A 21,978-nucleotide genomic window follows, 5' to 3' on the forward strand; every position below is an offset into this window, starting at 1 on the left:
ATGTGGTGTTTGAAACACGCAGGGCTGTTGGAAAAAAGATTCTGAGGCCAGGTGAATAATCAACCAAATTGAAGGACAGGAGTGAAAACAGAGACACTAGAAGATTGGAGTGATCCAATGGGAAGAGATGCTTCTGCAGGGTGGGTTACTCCCAAATAGACTATGTCAGAAAGAAGGGACAGAACTAAAAATGTTCTTAAAATTAAAGATGTTCTTAAATAATCTTTAATGATTAGTTTTAATAGTTTTTTGGATATAATAATGTCTATTGAAAAGATGGCTCCCTATTCACACTCAGGCCAAAACCAATTCAATTGAATGAATAATTTAGGAAGAATATAAGGTGGGTATTTTTTGTTATTTCTGGGTGACAAACGGCTTTCTAGCAAAATTACCAAAATAAGAAGTGACTAAGGAAACGATTAATTGTTTCAACTCAAAACATACATCCTTTGATACATCTTAAAGTCAGAGAGAGACAAGTTGGGGAGACAGGGAGGGATGAAGGAAGAACAGAAAAAAAAAACAGAAGAAAAGGAAAGAAACCTCTCTATAAGAAAAAAGTAAAGAGCAAACTACTGGAGAATAAATATTTGCAACAAATTTAGTAAAAGATAATATACTGACCAAAGTTATTATGAATCAACAAAAATAACTATTGAAAATATGAACAGAAAATGCATTTAAAATGACATAAGCAAATAAAATGTTATTTATGTCAAGACAAGTTTTTTCCCCCACTATCTCAAACCCTTTAATTCTCATTAAAATGGTAGTATCACAGGTCTCATTTTAAAGATAAGGAAAATGAGTCACAGATTAAATAATGTTCCCAAGGTCACACAAATAATAAGCAACAGAGCTAAGGAAAGAATTCAGGCAATATAGCAATAGTGTTCTCCTTTTTACCATTATTTTATACCTTGTAAGAATAAAGATTGAAAGAAATAGAACAAATCACAGTGGTGTTTTCTCATTCCCAAAATTACTTTGAACCAAGAGAAATATGAAATTCTTTTTCAAAAAATTTTAATTTGTTATATATGACAGCAGAATGCATTTCAATTCATGTACAAATATAGAGCACAATTTTTCATATCTCTGGTTGTATACAAAGTATAGTCACACCATTCGTGTCTTCAAACACGTACTTAGGGTAATGATGTCCATCTCATTCCACCATCTTTCCTACCCCCATGCACCCTGCCTTCCCCTTCCTCCCCTTTACCATATCTAAAGTTCATCTAATCCTCCATGACCCCTAACCCCAACCACATTATGAATCAGCATCCTTAAATCAGAGAAAACATTCCCCATTTGTTCTTTTGGAATTGGCTAACTTCATTTAGCATTATATTCCCTAACTCCATCCATTTACCTGCAAATGCCATAATTTTATACTCTTCCAAAAGAGTTTTTAAAAGAATGAATTTTTGGAATTGAGGAAGATAAGAAGGGCGACCGTATACTGACTGATAGCAAAGCCTTTGGAAGAAAATATGTAAATATCTGTGAAAAACCTTAAAAATGTTCCTACTTCTCATATAGCTTGCCTGTAGCAGTTTCTTTCTTTTAAAAAATTTATAAATGTAACAATTATGCAACAAGAAACTCATGCAGAGTTTATTAAAGTGAAAAACTAGAGGGGAAAACCCCTAGTTTTCAGTAATACAGGCTTTATAAATTATGTTCTATCCAGATAACATATTACTCCATTATTAAAAATTATTTTGTAGCAAAACAACCAACTTCATGGAAATAAATGATTCATAATACATAAATTGAAATAGTATACATGGCCCAATCCTGTGTGAAATAAAAATTTTAAAATAGGTTTATGTACAGTATATGAAAAAGCAAGGGCAATGATTATGTCATATGATTTGTATTTATTTTCTTATGCTTTTCCTTATTTTCAGACTTTGCTTAATATATGTATTTTTAGTAAAAACTTTTCAAGTAATAGTTGCTGAAACCTAGCAACGCCTAAACTGGTGTTCTCAGAGGAACATGTACACATTTGCATAAATGAAATATGTATATGTGGGTGTGTGTCCCCACTCCAGCACTGGGCACCGCACCTAAAACAGGGCTGGAGCTCACTACTTAATACTTATTAGCCACTACTTCAGAGAATCTCGAAGAGGTTGGTAGGTATCATCATCATTTTTCCTTTTGCAAATGAAAAGGCAATATTAATTCCTCTAAGATTGACAATGCCAAGTGTTAAAGGCACAAACTGAACACAAATTTGAGTAGCTCAAAAACATCTCTCACTTCAAAAAGTAGACTTTCCGAGAGACCCAACATGGCAGCGGGCGTGGAGAGATCAAGTCTCTGACCTCTTCAGCTGCGCAGGCATAGGGAGTCGTAAACCGTCTAAATGCTGTTTGCTCAGGATCACTAGGCAATGCTGAGCTGACGTGGATCTGGGGCGAACAGTCTGGGCCTCTCAGAACACACACCGAGTCCGGATCGGCTGAATTCAAGCTCCCGTTCGCCTGCTTCTTGCAGACAAACTGCTGTGACTCAGCACTAAACGATCCCGCTGAAACAACTGGTTGGCCCTTCTGAAGGTAAATGCCAACCGAGCCTTCATAGGCAGTGGCCACAGGATTGAAACAGGGCTTGGGAGAGCCAGTCAGGACCCACCTGTTGCATTGGTCACCCGGCAAAGGGAAACGAACTGTCGCCATTTGCATGGGATACCACCATGGCAGAGAACTGACATCACCAGAATGCGGCGGAGGAGATATCTTCATTGAAATCAGCCGCGACAGGTGTGTAACCTCCTAGCCTTCCCTCTCCACACAGCGAGGAAACCTTAAGGGCCCCTCCCAGCTCTCCCATGAGCACGATAGCCAGACTGAGGGAATCAGGAGTGGCGCGGACCCACGGCAGAACTCCCGGCTACTGCTCCCACCAGTGCTGACAACTGAGGTCTCTTGCACCAGCTACCGGGGGCGTGGCTACCAGAGGGCAAGCAAAATTCGATGAGGGTTCTCAGCCCCAAGCTCTACAAACTTAGGCTCTGAGGGAATGGCAAACAGGGAGAGTGTGCCCAGTCGTTCAAGAAAACAGGGCTCCCGGGAGCAGCAGACCTGGTGTTTAGCCAGTATTGTGGTGCGCTTCACCGGTGAGCGGGGCCTGGCTTGAGGAAAAGTGGGGAAGTGACCTGACACAAGAGAAGGCCCTAGGCACTCAGGACTGGAGACCCGCCCAGTCTGGGAGGAGGAGCTGCTGCACAGTGATTGGTTCCTGTGTATTGAGAGAAGAAGCTTGGCCCAGTGGGCACATCTCCACCTACTGGAAGAGAAGTTAATCAAACTCTAAGACTGCATTTATTAATTTTTTAAAAAATTTGGATTTTCTTTTTCATTTTCACTTTTTTTGTTGTTTTTAAAAGTTTTTAAAAATTTTTTTTATTTTATTGTTTTTAAATTTAAATTTTTATTTTTTAAAAATTTTTTCTTTTTTCTTTTCTATTTTTTTCTTTTGTCTTTTCATTTTTTTTTTCAATTTTCTTATTCCCCCTTCCTTGAATTCTACCTGCTTACTCTCATTCTCTTTAGTGACTTCTTCCCTTCCTATCTAATACCTTTCTTCCCAAGCATCAAATAAATTTATAAGAGTAAACAGTAACTCAGCAGTCAAACAGAACAAGAAGTAACATGAGCAGCATGAAAAAGCAAGGAAGAAAAGGAGTCCAAACAATGCAGGACAGCCTAAATATTCAGGAGGACCTAGAGTCATCAGAGAAATGGTCAAATAAAGAACTCAAGGAATATCTTAGACAGATGGAATGGAACCCTAAAGAGGATACGAGACAGCAAATTCAAACAGTGAAAGAACACATTGAAAATGAATTACATAAACAGATAAAATAAGAAGTTAAGCATCTTTATCAGGAGATAGAGATTATAAAAAAAAATCAAACAATAATTCTAGAAATGAAGGAAACTATAAACCAAATTAAAAACTCAAACGAGAGTATCACTAACAGAGTGGAGCAAGTAGAAGCCAAAACATCAGATAATGAAGACAAAATATATCATCTTGAAGAGTCTAGCCAACTCAAAAAGGCTGGTAAAAAATCATGAGAAAAACATCCAAGAGATATGGGATAACATAAAAAAACCAAACTTAAGAGTCATCCGGATAGAGGAAGGTAAAGAGATTCAAACCAAGGGAATGAGTAACCTGTTGATTGAAATAATTACAGAAAACTTTCCAGAAATAAAAAAGGAAATGGATATACAAATTGTAGATGCATACAGGACACCGAGCATACAAAATCACAGTAGACCAATGCCAAGACACATTGTTATGTAGATATCCAATATACAGAACAAAGAGAAAATATTAAAAGCTACAAGAGAAAGGAGACAGATTACATTCAGGGGTAAAACAATAAGGTTAACAAGTGATTTTTCATCACAGACGCTGAAAGCGAGAAGATCCTGGAACAACGTATTTCAAACACTGAAAGACAATGGATGCCAACCAAGAATTCTGTATCCAGCAAAATTAAGCTTCAGGTACAACAATGAAATAAAAATCTTTCATGATAAACAAAAGTTAAAAGAATTTGCAGCCAGAAAACCAGCATTGCAAAGCATCTTGAGCAAAACACTACACGAGGAAGAAATGCAAAACAGTAACCAAAACCATCAGTGGGAAGTGCCTCAGTAAAAACAGAGGGTTGGGGGGGAAGCTAATCATGGAGAAACAAACTAAATTTAAAAAAAAAGATAAATAATCAAACATGGCTGGAAGTATAAACCATATATCAATAGTAACTCTAAATATGAATGGCTTAAACTCTCCAATAAAGCGACATAGGCTGGTAACATGGATTAAAAAACAAATCCAACAATATGCTGCCTCCAGGAGACACATCTGATTGGAAAAGACATTCACAGGCTGAAGGTGAAAGGTTGGAAAAAATATACCACGCACACGGTCCTTGTAAGCAAGCAGGGGTGGCCATCCTCATATCAAATAAAATCGACTTCAAGACTAAGTTAATCAAAAGGGATAAGGAAGGACATTATATACTGTTAAAAGGAACCATTCACCAACAAGACATAACAATTATCAATATTTATGCACCAAATAATGGTGCTGCAACGTTCATAAAACAAATTCCCCTCAAGTTCAAGAATCAAATAGACCACAACACAATAATTATGGGTGACTTCAACACACCTTTCTCACCATTGGACAGATCCTCCAAACAAAAGTTGAATAAAGAAACTATAGAACTCAAAATCACAATCAATAACCTAGACTTAACTGACATATATAGAATATATCAACCATCATCAAGTGGATATACTTTTTTCTCAGTAGCACATGGATCCTTCTCAAAAATAGACCATATATTATGCCATAGGGCAACCCTCAGTAAATATAAAGGGGTGGAGATAATACCATGCATTTTATCTGATCATAATGGAATGAAACTGGAAATCAATGATAAAAGAAGGAAGGAAAAATCCTACATCACATGGAAAATGAACAATATGTTACTGAATGATCAAGTTACAGAAGACATAAAAGAGGAAATCAAAAAATTCTTAGAGATAAATGAAAATACAGACACAACATATTGGAATCTATGGGACACAATGAAAGCAGTTTTAAGAGGGAAATTCATTGCCTGGAGATCATTCCTCAAAAAAAAAAAAAAAAACCAACAAATAAATGAGCTCACACTTCATCTCAAAGCCCTAGAAAAGGAAGAGCAAAACAACAACAAATGTAGCAGAAGGCAAGAAATAATTAAAATCAGAGCGGAAATCAATTAAATTGAAACAAAAGAAACTATTGAAAGAAATAACAAAACTAAAAGTTGGTTCTTCGAAAAAATAAATAAGATCGACAGACCCTTAGCCATGCTAACAAAGAGAAGAAGAGAGAGAACTCAAATTACTAACATAGGGGATGAAAAAGGCAATATCACAACAGATGCTACAGAAATACAGAAGACAATTAGAAATTATTTTGAAAACCTATATTCCAATAAAATAGAAGATAGTGAAGACATCGATAAATTTCTTAAGTCATATGATTTGCCCAGACTGAGTCAGGAGGATACACACAATTTGAACAGACCAATATTAATGGATGAAATAGAAGAAGCAATCAAAAGACTACCAACCAAGAAAAGCCCAGGGCCGGATGGGTATACAGCGGAGTTTTACAAAACCTTTAAAGAAGAATTAATGCCAATACTTTTCAAGTTATTTCAGGAAATAGAAAAAGAGGGAGCTCTTCCAAATTCATTCTATGAGGCCAACATCACCCTGATTCCGAAACCAGACAAAGACACCTCAAAGAAAGAAAACTACAGACCAATATCTCTAATGAACCTAGTTGCAAAAATCCTCAATAAAATTCTGGCGAATCGGATACAAAAACACATCAAAAAAATTGTGCACCATGATCAAGTAGGATTCATCCCTGGGATGTAAGGATGGTTCAATATACGGAAATCAATAAATGTTATTCACACATACATCAATAGACTTAAAGATAAGAACCATATGATCATCTCCATAGACGACACAGAAAAAGCATTCGACAAAGTACAGCATCCCTTTATATTCAAAACATTAGAGAAACTAGGGATAACAGGAACATACCTCAACATTGTAAAAGCTATCTATGCTAAGTCTCAGGCTAGCATCATTCTGAACGGAGAAAAATTGAAGGCATTCCCTCTAAAATCTGGAACAAGACAGGGATGCCCTCTCTCAGCACTTCTGTTCAACATAGTTCTCAAAACACTGGCCAGAGCAATTAGACAGATGAAAGAAATTAAAGGCATAAAAATAGGAAAAGAAGAACTTAAATTACCACTATTTGCAGGAGACACGATTCTATACCTAGAAGACCCAAAAGGGTCTACAAAAAAACTACTAGAACTAATAAATGAATTCAGCAAAGTGGCAGGATATAAAATCAACACGCATAAATCAAAGGCATTTCTGTATATCAGTGACAAAACTTCTGAAACGGAAATGAGGAAAAATACTCCATTCACAATATCCTCAAAAAAAAAAAAAATAAGATACTTGGGAATCAACCTAATAAAAGAGGTGAAAGATTTATACAATGAAAACTACAGAACCCTAAAGAGAGAAATAGAAGATCTTAGAAGATGGAAAAATATACCCTGTTCATGGATAGGCAGAACTAACATCATTAAAATGGAGATATTACCAAAAGTTCTCTTTTAATGCAATGCCAATCAAAATCCCAACAGCATTTCTTGTAGAAATAGATAAAGTAATCATGAAATTCATTTGGAAAAATAAAAGACCCAGAATAGCAAAAGCAATTCTAAGCAGGAAGTGTGAATCAGGCAGTATAGCAATACCAGATTTCAAACTATATTGCAGAGCAATAGTAACAAAAACAGCATGGTACTGGTACCAAAACAGGTGGGTGGACCAATGGTACAGAATAGAGGACACAGAGACTAATCCACAAAGGTACAAGTATCTTATATTTGATAAAGGGGCTAAAAGCATGCAACAGAGGAAGGATAGCATCTTCAACAAATGGTGCTGGGAAAACTGGAAATCCATATGCAACAAAATAAAACTGAATCCCCTTCTCTTGCCATGCACAAAAGTTAACTCAAAATGGATCAAGGAGCTTGATATCAAATTGGAGACGCTGCGTCTGATAGAAGAAAAAGTTGGCTCCGATCTACATATTGTGGGGTCGGGCTCCAAATTCCTTAATAGGATACCCATAGCACAAGAGTTAATAACTAGAATCAACAAATGGGACTTACTTAAACTAAAAAGTTTTTTCTCAGCAAGAGAAACAATAAGAGAGGTAAATAGGGAGCCTACATCATGGGAACAAAATTTTATTCCTCACACTTCAGATAGAGCCCTAATATCCAGAGTATACAAAGAACTCAAAAAATTAGACAATAAGTTAACAAACAACCCAATCAACAAATGGGCCAAGGACCTGAACAGACACTTCTCAGAGGAGGACATACAATCAATCAACAAGTTCATGAAAAAATGCTCACCATCTCAAGCAGTCAGAGAAATGCAAATCAAAACCACTCTAAGATATCATCTCACTCCAGTAAGATTAGCAGCCATTCTGAAGTCAAACAACAAGTGCTGGTGAGGATGTGGGGAAAACGGTACTCTTGTACATTGCTGATGGGACTGCAAATTGGTGCGGCCAATTTGGAAAGCAGTGTGGAGATTCCTGGGAAAGCTGGGAATGGAACCACCATTTGACCCAGCTATTGCCCTTCTCGGACTATTCCCTGAAGACCTTAAAAGAGCGAACTACAGGGATACTGCCACATCGATGTTCATAGTAGCACAATTCACAATAGCTAGACTGTGGAACCAACCCAGATGCCCTTCAATAGATGAATGGATAAAAAAAAATGTGGCATTCATACACCATGGAGTATTACGAAGCACTAAAAAATGACAAAATCATGGAATTTGCAGGGAAATGGATGGCACTAGAGCAGATTATACTAAGTGAAGTTAGCTGATCCCTAAAAAACAAATGCCAAATATCTTCTTTGATATAATGAGATCAACTAAGAACAGAACAGGGAGGAAGAGCAGGAGGAAAAGATTAACATTAAACAGAGACATGAGGTGGGAGGGAAAGGGAGAGAAAAGGGATATTGCATGGAAATGGAAGGAGACCCTCATTGTTATACAAAATTACATATAAGAAGTTGTGAGGGGAATTGGAAAATAAACAAGGAGAGAAATGAATTACAGTAGATGGGGTAGAGAGAGAAGATGGGAGGGGAGGGGAGGGGAGATAGTAGGGGATAGGAAAGGTAGCAGAATACAACAGTTACTAATAGGGCATTATGTAAAAATGTGGATGTGTAACTGATGTGATTCTGCAATCTGTATTTGGGGTAAAAATGGGAGTTCATAACCCACTTGAATCTAATGTATGAAATATGATATGTCAAGAGCTTTGTAATGTTTTGAACAACCAATAAAAAAAAAGAATTCATGTTAGGAAAAAAAAATAGACTTTCCACCACAGAATACTATCTTCATGATGAAAGTAAAGAGAGAAAAGGCTGAAATCCACCCCCACCCCCTCAGTGGACATTGCATGAACCCTGACACAATGGCCACAGCACACCTCCAGCTTCCTCCTAGGAGGACCTGATTGCATCAGGGACCTGTGTGGTATCTGAGGAGGGGAATGCAGCACTGTATGAGCCTCAAATCCTTAAAAAACACCAAGAAGAGGCATATTCTTTTATAGAGGCCAGTTCCACAAGGGGTAAAATCAATGCAATGCAGATGGGGCCAGTTAATTCAATGTGGCTTCAGGAGCTACAGAGATTTAGGTTGTAAAGGTGCTAGGCAGCTAATTCACACAGGTTTGGCACAAGCCTAGCTGCTGGGACAAAGGAAGGGATCAAAGATGAACTATGGTCCAGAGTTGTTATCCTTTTCCAGCTGCACCTCTGCCAAGTGAGGGAACAGGACTCCTGATGGATTGCCTTAATGCTTTTCAAGATCATTCTAGCCTCAGACAGGAAGCCACAGTGGACAAGCAATTTACCAGTGGACATTGTGTCAACGGGTCACAACTGGAAAAGGGGATATAGAGAACTCAAAAAACATAGAAAATGGCAACAGAGACCACCATCAAGGGATAACAATTATTTTAGTGTCTACCCACAAAACACAGAGCAGCTGGAGAAAGATAAAATAGAAAATATCTCAGAGTCGGGACAGCACTGTAAGGTCTTCCTCAGTGCAGAGACCTGCTTTAGATCCTCAGTGGCAGAGATGTCAGGAGAGGGCCACAAGGTAATTAGGCTCTGTCATCCTTTTTATGTCTCAGATGTCAGCCCCCCTCCCACCTCACCCCTTTCCAACCTTCATCTTGCACAGACAAGCATCCTTTATCTCCAAGAGATAAGAGCAAGGTAAGGCTGGCTCCAGGGAAGACCCATGTATCTCATATCTTTACACACATACACTCAGACTGCAGCTGTGATTTTTGCCAGTGATTTAGATATTTCTCTGTAGAGTGGATCCTGATTAGGTTGGTTTGGTTTTGAAAATGCCTTTAACTTGCAAAACTCAGAGGCAAGAGAATAGGCATTCTACCAAGGTGAGACAGCATCTGTTATTAAGCCCAGCCCCCTCTTCTTTCAGACATTTCTCAATCTCAATACTATAGGCTCATGCTGGGGGCCAACTGAGAAGCAGTTGGCCTGTCAGCTGGTTCCTGTCACAGGTACAGAGACAGACTGATTCTTGTGTCACTTGTGCCTCACATCTGAGATTCCAGATTGCAAAGGGATGCTGCTGGGCTAAATCTGGCCTGCCTGGCCTCTCCCTACTCACTTCAGCATAGCCTAAGCCCACAGGGTCCTCCCCACGATCCCACCAAGCTCACTGGAGTTCTGTGTTGGCTTAGCACCAAAAGACTGGCTTGTGTATTTTGCTTTGTCATCAGTATGCTTTTCCCTTTAAGGGCATGGAGAATTGACTAGCTGTCCTAAGCGCAAAACTGTGTGTTAAAGTCTATTTATTAGTCATTCCCCTTTCTAAAAACGACTGGCAATCCATTCTGAAATTCTGAGATTCTCTGAGAGCTGTGCTCTATGATACTTTCACAGTTCAGGACAGAATAGGGTTGGCTCCTCAGGAGTCTCACCTCAAGTAGGACTGCAGGGACATCTTAAAGGCAAATGAGGAAGTAAAAAGTATTACACAAGGGTTACCCTTTCTGGAATCAAACAGTCCTATGCAGATCATGGGAAATGCCTTACCTTGGCTTAAGGGGTTTCAGTTTAGCAGATCATGACGAAATCCATTAGTTGATGAAAGAGGAAGAATGTAGATGTGTACAGATTCCTTTTATTGACATCTTTAATGAGACAGTCCCCATTTCTATAGTATCTTTTTAAATCTCATAAAAAGCCACAACTTCAAAGGTGGACAAACAGGCTTAGAGATGGAAGGAAAGGCTATTTATCTAAGCTCAAACTATTAAGTGGAAAAGCCAGGATCCAAAACCAAGACTGTTTTTGAAGCACATTATTTTAGACACTGAGACACTGAGAATACTGTTGCCTAATGCAGTTCTTTATGGACTCATAGTATAGTCTATAGACAATCTCTAAACCAAAGTGGAAAACTACTGCTAATGCTAAATCCAGCTTATTGCCTTTTCTTTTCTTTTTTCCCCCAAAGACTTGATAGTTTAGAATGAATTTTCCATGTTAAAATTTTAAAAAATCAAGAGGAATATTTTCAGATACATGAAAATTATATGAAATTCAAATTGCAGAGTCCACACATAAAGCTTTATCCTAATATAACCAGGCCCAACCATTACCATATTGCCTACAGCTGCTTCCAAACTGCTTTCCTCAGGGTGAGTAGTATGGGTGACAAAGCCCAAGATGTTTATTATTTGGCCATAACGGAAAAAGTTTGCCATCCACTGATCTACATTCATGGATATTAAAAATCAATTAGAAAGTCAAGAGACTTTGGGGCAGGGATTTGGAAGATGGAGGGAGGGTGAAGTTTATCAAGTATCATCATGTTCCAGGCACCACATCTGTTCACACACATTAGCTCACTCTTTACAAGAACCCCACAAGGAACCAGCATTCCCACCTTTGGATGAAGAGATGAGATTTAGAGAGGGCAGGTAGATCCCTGGAGAACACTAAGATTCTGCAGTTTCTCACAAGGGTGAATATTGCCTTCCTGGATTCTGGGCTGGTCTTCCCCACTCCCACGGGATATGAATACTCCTATTATAACAACAAAGTTCAACACTGAACTCAAGACAAAGTGTTCATGGACATAGAAAAAACAGGATGCAAGCAGCCAGGAATATATTAAATAGTCATCTCAGAATATCTACCACTATTCTCAGGGCCATGGTATAGTTAAGTACATTTGATATCAGTATTTAATGATTTGGCAAATTGTAATTCCATGGACTTAGAGTTTCTAACAGAAGCCTATAAAAGTCATGCATGAGAAGCTAGAACACTCATTTCTAATTTATTTCCAAATATGTCAATGAAGCTCCTTCACAATATTCTGTTATTTTATGTTCAAACTGCCATTTTTAATCTGAGGTCAGAGAGATCTGTTATTTATGCTTTAAAAAATATTATTCCTAGGCAGACAATTTTGGGGGAGTGCTATTCTGCATGTGATCTTTTTATCATACACTCTAAATGGTTGTGCTCATTTTTAGAAACATACACTAAGGGTTTAATTCATGTGGTTGACAAGTCTTATCTATTTAGTTGACTAATTTACTGAAGTTAGCAATACCTCAAATAATTCACTGATTTTTTTTGTATAATGTAACACATACAGGAGATGTATGCTGAAAATTTCAAAACATTTTTGAAAAAAAATCAAAGGAGGACCTAATATCATGCTCACAGATTGAGTCATCAAAAATTACAGTTCTCTCCAAGTTTATCTATAAATTTAATGCAATTTTTATCAAAATTCCAGCAAGAGTTTTTGTAGCTATGAACACTTATTCCAGAATATATATGGAAAGGAGTGCTAAACCAATTTGAAAAAGAAAAGTAAAGGGAATCACTCTACCTATGTCAAGGCCAACTACACAGCTATAGGGATCAACACAGTGTGGTAGTTGCCAAGGGACAGAGAGAGAGAGATCAATAGAGCAGAACAGAGAACCAAGAACTTGACCCACACTAATGTGTTCAAGCGAGTTTTGAAGTGGTGCAAAAGCATTTCAATGGAGAAAGGAAAGCTCTTTCAACAAATGGTGCTAGACCAATAGGACATCCACAGGCCAAAAGATGCACCCTGACCTAAATCCCACACCTTGTACAGAATTAACTCAAAATGAATCAAGGACTTACATGCAAAATGTAAAACAACAACAAAAAAAATTTCAAAGGAAACAGGAGAAAAATTTTTAGAACTTAGGGCTACACAATGAGTTCTTAGTCATAAAACTGAAAGAAAATAAAAATTGATAAAATATACCTCATCAAAAGTATGAACTTTTGCTCTGTAAAAGACCTTGTTAAGAGGATGAAAAGACTACATGTAGACTGGGAGAAAAAATTTGCAAGTAACACATGTAACAAGAATTTGGACGCAGAACAAATAAAGAATTCCTAAAACCTAACAGTAAAAGAACTTCAAGCAATCTAATTAGAAACAGGCAAAAAACATGAACTAGCATTTTACTAAAGAGGATATAAAAGAGACAGAGAACAAGCATATAAATAGATAGTCAAAAGTCATTAGTCATAAGAGAAACACAAATTAAAGTCACAATGATATAGCATTCAACACTGTCAGAATGGCTGAAACAAACAACAACAAAAAAATTATATCCAATGATGGAAAAGATGCAAAGAAACTGGACGATTCATGTACTTAGAAATATACTGTTTCAAAATAAAACATTAAAAGGACTGGAGATGTAACTCAGTGGTAGAGTAGTACTCCAGGATTTAATCCCAAGTAGCTAAAAACAAAACAAAACAAAACAAAACAAAACCAGTAAAAGAAAAAGAATGTAAAATAGTATAGTCATGTTGGAAAACAGTTTGGTAGTTTCTTACAAAACTAAACATGTACCTACCATATGGTCCAGAAATTGGACTCTCCAGCATTATCCCAGAAAAATGAACGCTTACATATACACAAACACCTAGACATAAACATTCAATCAACTTGAGTCATAATAATCCCAAATTGAAATAACCTAGATGTCCTTTGATGAATGGTTAAATAAATTCTGGTATGCCCATACCACAGTAACAATTTAGTAACAAAAGATGGACTAGAGAACAACATTACAACTTGGACTATAATTTCAAAATATCACATACTATATTACTTCATTTATATAACATTCTTGAAATAGCACAGTTACAGAGACAGAGACAGAAGTGTGATTCGCAGGGATGAGGGGAGGCACAGTGTCAAGGATGGAGAGGTGAGAGAAGTGTGCACAGCCCTGAAAGGTATCAGAAGGATTCTTGCGGTGATGAGGTCTGTGTCTTGATTGTGGCAATAGTTACACAAATCCACATACATAACACTGTAGAGAACAAGGCACACATGCAAATGAGTGAATTCTAAGCTCACTGATAATCTCTGTATATAAGTTCTGTATATTGTACCAATTTCCTGGTGTGGTGTGTACTATAGTTAGTACTAAAGGAAACTTGAAGCCTACATAAGATTGTTCTGTATTTCTTAAAATATTTTATTCTGATATAAGGAGCGAGGTTATGACAGCCTTAATCCAATCAGCAAATTAATCCCCTCATGGGGATTAACTGAGTGGTAACTGAATACAGGTAGGGTAGGACTGGAGAAGGTGGGCTTTGGGTATATACCTTTGGGGTATATATTTTGAATCTGGTGAGTAGAGTCTCTCTCTTTGCTTACTGATCATCATGTGAGCTGTTTCCCTCTGCCACACTCTTCTACCGTGATGTTCTGCCTTACCTCTGGACCCAAGGAATAGAGCCATCTGTCTATAGATTGAAAACTTGGAAGCCATGAGCCCCCAAATAAACTCTTCCTTCTCTAAAATTGTTCTTGTCAGATCTTTAGTCACAGCAATGAAAAAGCTAACTAAAGCTGGGTGCATCTCTGTAATCCCAGCAGCTAGGGAGGCTGAGATGGGAGGATCAAGAGTTCAAAGCCAGCCTCAGAAACAGCAAGGTGCTAAGCAACGCAGTGAGACCCTATCTCTAAATAAAATACAAAACAGGGCTGGGGATGTAGCTCAGTGATTGAGTGCCCTGAGTTCAATCCTAGTATCACCTCCACAAAAAAAAAAAAAAAAAAAAAAAAAAAAAGATGACTAAAACTGTCACATACCATACAATTCACCTATTTAAAGTATATGATTCAATGTATTTTATTCATGAAGTTGTACTGCTAAAACCAGTCAATTTTAGAACATTCTCATCATATCAAAATAAACCATGTATGTGTCAAGGATTTGGGCCTAGAACAAATCAAGAACTCTCAAAAACTCGGTGTCACTCAACTACTGAGCCACATCCTCAGCCCTATTTTTTGTATTTTATTTAGAGACAGGGTCTCACTGAGTTGCTTAGCACCTTTTCTACTAACAGTAGACAAGTTAGGGCCCTGTAGTTATCAGTGCTACCCTGTACTACCCTATAGGTATCAATCTCCGATTCTTTGCACCCTGCCACACCACACCCCTAAGCAAACATTAACTAACCTAGCTCTATACAGATTTGCCTATTATGAACATTTCACATAAATGGAATAATATAGTGGGGGGTCTTTTGTGACTAGTGTCTTCCACTTAGCATAACATTTACAAAATTTATCCATGTTGCAGCATGTATCAGTACTTCATCCATTTTTATGGCTCCAAAATAGTGCATTGTATGGTTATACCATAAATCGCTTATCTACTCATCAGCAATGGGCACTGGGTTTCTGTAGTTTAGCTAAAGGCTGCTGTAAATACACATGTGATTTTGTGTGCACATGTGCTTTTAGTTCTCTTTGGGTGTATCTACCTAAAAGTAGAATTGCTAGGTCAAATGGCATTTCTATGTTTAATCAATCATCACCCTTTTCACAGTGGCTGCTCCATCCTGCTTTCCTACCAACAGCGTATGTGGGTTCCAATTTCTTCATATTCTCACCAATGCTGACATTTTGATTCTGTACCATTAACTTCCTATGTATTTATACTTATAAAATAAAAATAAAAAGTTTAAAAAAGATTCACCTTATCTTGTTATAACCATAGCAACTAGCTATAATTCACTTTCCAAGGTTATTATTTTGCTCTTTCATTTTTATATCTTTCTGCATTTCTCAGGTCTTCCAGAACAATGTTAACCGGGGATGAGACGACAAGGCAAATCTGTGTGACCCTAATTGTTAGAGTTCCCTCTAGCCTTTCTCTGTTAAGCATGATACTGATGATAGCTTTAAAACTGATACTCTATTATGTTAAACAGACATACTTACATTCCAGAAATTTAAAGAAATCTTTCTAAGGAGATGTTGAATTTCATCAAAAACCTTAGTAGCTTTACATAAAAATCATATGATATCATTTGCTGATTTGATTTTCAAGATTCATTCATTCTTGATATTGAATCATTCCTACAAATTATGGTCAAGTAAATTGGATTTATTAGAGACAATTATGAAATAAAGTGGCATCCTAAATGGGATCATCAAGCAAACAAAGTAAGCAATGTGCTTTTGACATTGTACCAAATGACAAAAATAAAATTAATGAAAATATAACTGTTAATTTTAATATGTATATAAAGGTTGTAAGTGCTACCAACTTAATTCTCTCTCTTCAAAGAGATGTAATTAAAAGAAAAAGAGGAGAAAAGGAAGGAAGGAAGGGAAAGAGGGAATTTATTTTTTCTTCAATTTGCTGTTCAATGCTCTTCTATTCACAATGGTTTTCTGTGAGTTATTATCCTACATTTATTGACCTATATGAAGAGGCATAATCTTTTACACATCACAGACACTGACTCTGTATAAACTCTTTTGTTATTTATTTATTTGTTTGGTACTTGGGATTGAACTCCATGTCACTCAACCACTGAGCAAAATCCTCAGCCCAATTTTTGGTATTTTATTTAGAGACAGGGTCTTGCTGAGTTGCTTAGCACCTTGCTTTTGCTGAGGCTGGCTTTGAACTCATGATCCTCCATCCTCAGCCTCCTGAGCCACTGCCATAAACTCTGATGTTATTTAAGAAGATATGAATACCAAATATGAATTTCACACTTGAAGAACCACAGAAAAACTTAAGAAGATAGGTGAAAATCAGTGCCATTATCAATAGTGGATTGCTGAAAACCACTTAAACCCTGGGAGGTGCCGGAACTCATTGTTCACTGGCTCCCTTCACAACACTGAATGGACAGCTCAGCTCCTAAAATGATCGATCGTCTCTCCTAGAGTCATATACAATTGGTTGCTGGGATGGAGGAGGCAAGTGACTCTCTTGGGCAGGATCATCCCAGCTAAAGCAGCACAGCTAGGGGTCACAATGGTCTGTGAATCAGAGACCTGATTCAAGACCTGGCTCCTTTGGTTACCTGTCTTATGGCCCTGGGAAGTAAATGCATCCCTCTGAGTCTTTATTTTCTTGCTTATAAACAGAAGGTAATAGTAGTCATTCTTCCTAATAGATTTGAATGAGATAAGTCTGGCATGTAACCATTTTTATAAACATTATTATTAGGATTGGTAAATGGAATTGTTGTTACTAGATGGCACCAGTACCATTCAAAAATTTATTCATATTTTAAAACTCCTATTAAATATCAAAGTTTCCATCTCTAAATTATTTTTCTTAATAATAGTAAAGGTGGTTGACACAGGCTTCTTCATTGGCAAGAGCCCCAAGTGTTTTCTGGTGTAAAATGGAGCAGGTTTGGTTGGTGTAACTACCTGGCATGAAACATACACCTCTCTAAAGTAAAATATCTTGATTCTTCCTTGCCCCAGGGGAACAGCTTACCCCACAGTAAGGGGTGAAGTCAAGAGAAGCTTCTAGAGAATATCAGAATATCCTTCCTTTGCAGTTCTCCTTAGCTATGGGGAAGGAACCCTCTTCCTTCACCCATCCTGTCCCCAGCCTCTCCACTTCAGTTCCTGAAAGCAGCTGCAACACACTCAATTCCATCCTCATTTGCCTTAAGCAACAAAAGAAGCCTCACAACAAGCAGAGCTTCCGCCAGGGCCAAGGGCAAGGGGCAGAAAGACCTAGAGTCACCGTAAAACAAGAGATCAGTAAAACCTACTAGTTGGGATGCAGACATTGAGTAGCTGAGGTCAGGAAGAGCAAAAGAGGAAGGATGATAGTGGGGGATTTGTCAATCAATCTAAGGAGACATTTATTGAGGGACTTCCCAGCATGTACATTCAAAGAAATGTGCTTTGTTGTAGTAGAAAGTCAAATGATTTCCATAAAAACAGATTTGAAGGCCACCAAAATTCCATGACCTGTCTTAGATGTACAAATTAAGTACTATATATGACATGAATTCAGTTTTGTCTGCAGTGGTCAACAATTTTCACTCCGTTCAGAGGACTTCAGATGGTCATGAGTAAGATGTTCTCAGGGGGAAAGAACAAGTGATAGTGAGCTCACTCCTTCTTGACTTTCCAGTAGCCATAGTGATCCCATTCAAGGCACAGCTGTCCAGAGGCCATGCAGGCAGCCAGGCTTGCTCCCCAGCCTGGCCATTCACACCCTTCACGTTTGTGCTTCAGTTAAACTCAGACCACACTGGCCAAAGGCTGCATCCCCAAATGCCAGGGGTGTAGGTGTGACAAACCATACTTAGAGCAAACACTTTAACAAAAGAAAACCAGAGGCATGGGTAAACACCCTCCCAACTCGGCCCAACTCACCTTCACTAGGAAGAAAGATACACCGTATGTCCGGAGGGACCGGGCTAGCTTTACATACTTGACCTTGGCTTCTATTTCACTCATCTCTCCACAGTTCTTATGCTCCTGCAAAAGGGACAGTATAAAGAAACTCATTACTATAGTTCTGGTAGCAGGTGGACTAGTGAGAGGTGATTACTACAGGTGGGGTACACAGGGGTTCTGAATGGTAAGTGATGCTTGTGTCCGAATCCCTCCATAACATAGCTATCTGATAAACAAGGAGAAGAGCACAGAGAGTTCAATTTGGGACTTTTAAACTAGAGCTTGAACCAAATAGCCTACACGTTTCGCACTGAGTCCAATAATTTGTACCTGTGTGCAGCATGACAGGAACAGATCCATAATTATAATCAAATTCTCAAAGGACTCCATGTCTTAAGTGTTCAGGTCCCACACTTTAAATGATAGCTAGAAAGATGTTCTTCTAAGGACAATGTCATTTTAACATCTATATCTTTCCAGAGAGGAGAATATATATATATATATGCCTATACATGATAGTGCTTGGAAATAATACCAGGTGAAATAATGTTTTATGCACATGAGATTTATATTTTAATTTTTATTTCTTTTTCCAGATCAAAGAAGACTTTGAAATCTTAGATTCAATAAGGTGTTCCACAATCAAGTTGGTGACAGGACTTTTTTTAGTGTTGCCTGGAATGGATTTTAAAAAGGCATTAGTTCTCAAATTCTAGCTTCAAGAAAACAAATCTTAGGACAAAAGAGCTATTGGTAGCTTCTCCCTCAGTGCAGTTTAATAGCCTATCACCTTGTTTTAACACCACCAGTGTAAAGACTTTCAAAATAAATGTATGCACATTTTTCTCAGAAGGCTAAGTAACCTTTACCAAGAAACTATGGATTAAGACAATAAATCTGTCCAAAGTAGAACTGCCAACTTCTTTACTCGAGTTACCAATCACTTATATAAGAATATGTGCAAAGCATACAAAACTATCATGTGCAGAGGCCCCTTATGCTAATGAATGAGGATGGAGATTGAGGAGAATAATAAATTGCTGTACATTTCCAATACCTGAAATATTCTCTTTTCAGCTCCTCTCTGCTTGATGTACTCTTTGGGCAGGAATTCTTTTAAACTGAAAGAAATTTGAAAAGGTAAAACATTTATCATGTTCTGTGATGAGTAGCAAAGAAAATAGACTGATAATAAAATGCACAGTTAAGTCACTAAATCTCCCAATACTTCATGGTACAATTGATAACAGGCAGCGATACCCTACAATACACTTAAATAAGGACATGGTAAAACCAGACTGATAATAAAGGGTCAAACTAACATATTAAAGGAAAAATTTCTAGGATATACTGTAAAGTCAAAGATAAAGGATAAGAATATACAGTATGCTACCCTTTCTAAGAAAAAAAAATTTCTTATTTAAAAATACTTTTTATATTGTCTATTTATTTTAAAATGTAATAGAAGAATAAACCTAGCACTAATGAAAGTGGTTCTGATAAGAAGAAGGGGAACACAAGGAGAAAGGGCAAAGATTAGAGTAGGTTCTTCTGAATATTCCTTGTATATTAAAGTTTTTTACTTTGAAACCACATACAGTTGCACAAAAGCAACATCAAAAAAATCTAAGGCAAACAGAAATGAACTTAACAGTGTACCATGTTGACACCATTTCTACAAAGAAAAATATTTCAAGTAACTTTAAAGAATAGTCTTTTGACTATATATCCCTAGAGGAATATATCTTAAAAGTGAAATGAACCATAGAAGACATGTAAGTAAAAATATTGATATTTTAAAATCAACACCTTTCTCTCTCCTCCTCTCTGCACACATTATATGAAATCAATGTAGTAGATTATATATAAGCAAGATGCTTCATATAATTAGGATAAAGTAAATGAGTAATTATGTTTATTGTTAGAAGTCAAGATTTTCAGCATAAAATAGATAAAAACACTTCACTAAAAACTTTGCAATCTTTTCTCAGAATTGAAAATACTGGCCTGAGTAACCAGTTCATTTTTCTTTTTATGAGAAACATATTTTCTAGCTGTGATGTGGAAAAGGCCAGAAGCAAGCACAACTTGATAAGCCCCACAATGCCTTGAGTAGGTGGTCTTTAAACACTATTTCCACTAAAAGGAACCAGTGAGTCCTGGAGAAATGATTCAGTCTAGGCCTGGGGTAGACAACGTACTCAATGCTCCCAAGACTTCCTAGGTCTTAGATCAAGAAAGCTGTCAAGATGACACCAGAGTCAGTTCAAGGAACACCCATTGTCCAAAAGGAGATGATTTTTAAGACTTTATACAAAAAAAGACAGGCTAACAAAATGAACCCATCATAATCCACTTACGGCCAATCATGACTCTTCTATGTCCCCCTTCCACAGCCCTGCCATGTATTATTCTGAAGCAAATCCCAGACATCATATAATTAATTTCAGATGAAGGGACAATTCTAACATCAAAAAAATTATAATTACTATAATAATTAAAACATAGATATATAAGATCCATAATTTTAAAAAAAATCATTTTTCACTTTAGGGGGTTATTGGGGTATCAATTCATACTGAAAACTGATAAAGGGAAAGAAACAAACATTATATTAACATTTTTATCTGTGGATGATGGAAAGATTCATGAAATATAGAAGGAATGATAGAAGTCCCAAATCAGCAATTTAAAACTCTTAGGAACATAATCTATAGATCAAATCAAACGTCAAGGGCTCCTAAAATGAATCAATGACAAACTGATAGGGAATTTTGTAGTAGATGGATTAGTGTGATAACATCTAAACCCAATGGTCAATTTTAATATTACTAAAAGTAGGATAACCAGACAACAGATGCCTCTGGACCGATGCAGCAGGAAACACATAGCACTACCAAGAATTATTCCTGACAATGAGGAATAAGTGCACACACAACAACCAGAGTTTAGGTGAGTTTCTGGATCTAAATATGAGTTTATAGGAAGGGGGACAGAGGAATATGTAATGACACCATCAGAATACAATCAACCACATCGAAGCATGAGGAATTCTATAAAAATACCCAGCCTCCTCCTAAATGGTTTGGTGGTGGTGGTAAAAGAGAGGACATAGAAACATACTAAAAGGGATTTGACTAATGTGTTTACTACAAAGCTACAGTAACAGGGACAGTGCAGTACTGATATAATAGACACACAGTCCAGTGAGACAGAATTGAAAGAGATTAACACTCAACTTTTATGGTCAATTGATTTTCAACAAGGATTACAAGACAATTTAGTAAGTAAAGTTTTTTGTTCATTTCAAACAAATGGTGCTAAGACAACAAGACTTCTACACACACAAGAAAGAATTTGGACATCCATCTCATATCATGCACTAAAACCAACTATTTTAACTAAATGCCATCCATTTTCCAGCAAATGTCAAAAAACAAATGCCGAATGTCTTCTCTGATATAAGGAGGGTAACTCAAAATGGGGTAGG

At 37.2% G+C, this 21,978-nt stretch overlaps 1 protein-coding gene across 5 annotated transcripts in view; it reads right to left on the reverse strand.

Annotated features, from left to right (window-relative positions):
- Positions 1-21,978, reverse strand: part of Tln2 (talin 2) — a 405,316-nt gene that overhangs the window by 136,986 nt on the left and 246,352 nt on the right. For all 5 annotated transcript variants that reach the window (XM_078049521.1, XM_040275958.2, XM_078049522.1 and 2 more), the window contains 2 exons: positions 19,546-19,609; positions 18,465-18,569 (listed from right to left, as the gene is read on the reverse strand). In XM_078049521.1, the coding sequence (XP_077905647.1) occupies positions 18,465-18,569; positions 19,546-19,609 (169 nt within the window). The remainder of the gene's footprint in view (positions 1-18,464; positions 18,570-19,545; positions 19,610-21,978) is intronic.

The sequence above is a fragment of the Ictidomys tridecemlineatus genome, chromosome 5 (assembly GCF_052094955.1).
Source record: "Ictidomys tridecemlineatus isolate mIctTri1 chromosome 5, mIctTri1.hap1, whole genome shotgun sequence".
Taxonomy (NCBI): domain Eukaryota; kingdom Metazoa; phylum Chordata; class Mammalia; order Rodentia; family Sciuridae; genus Ictidomys; species Ictidomys tridecemlineatus.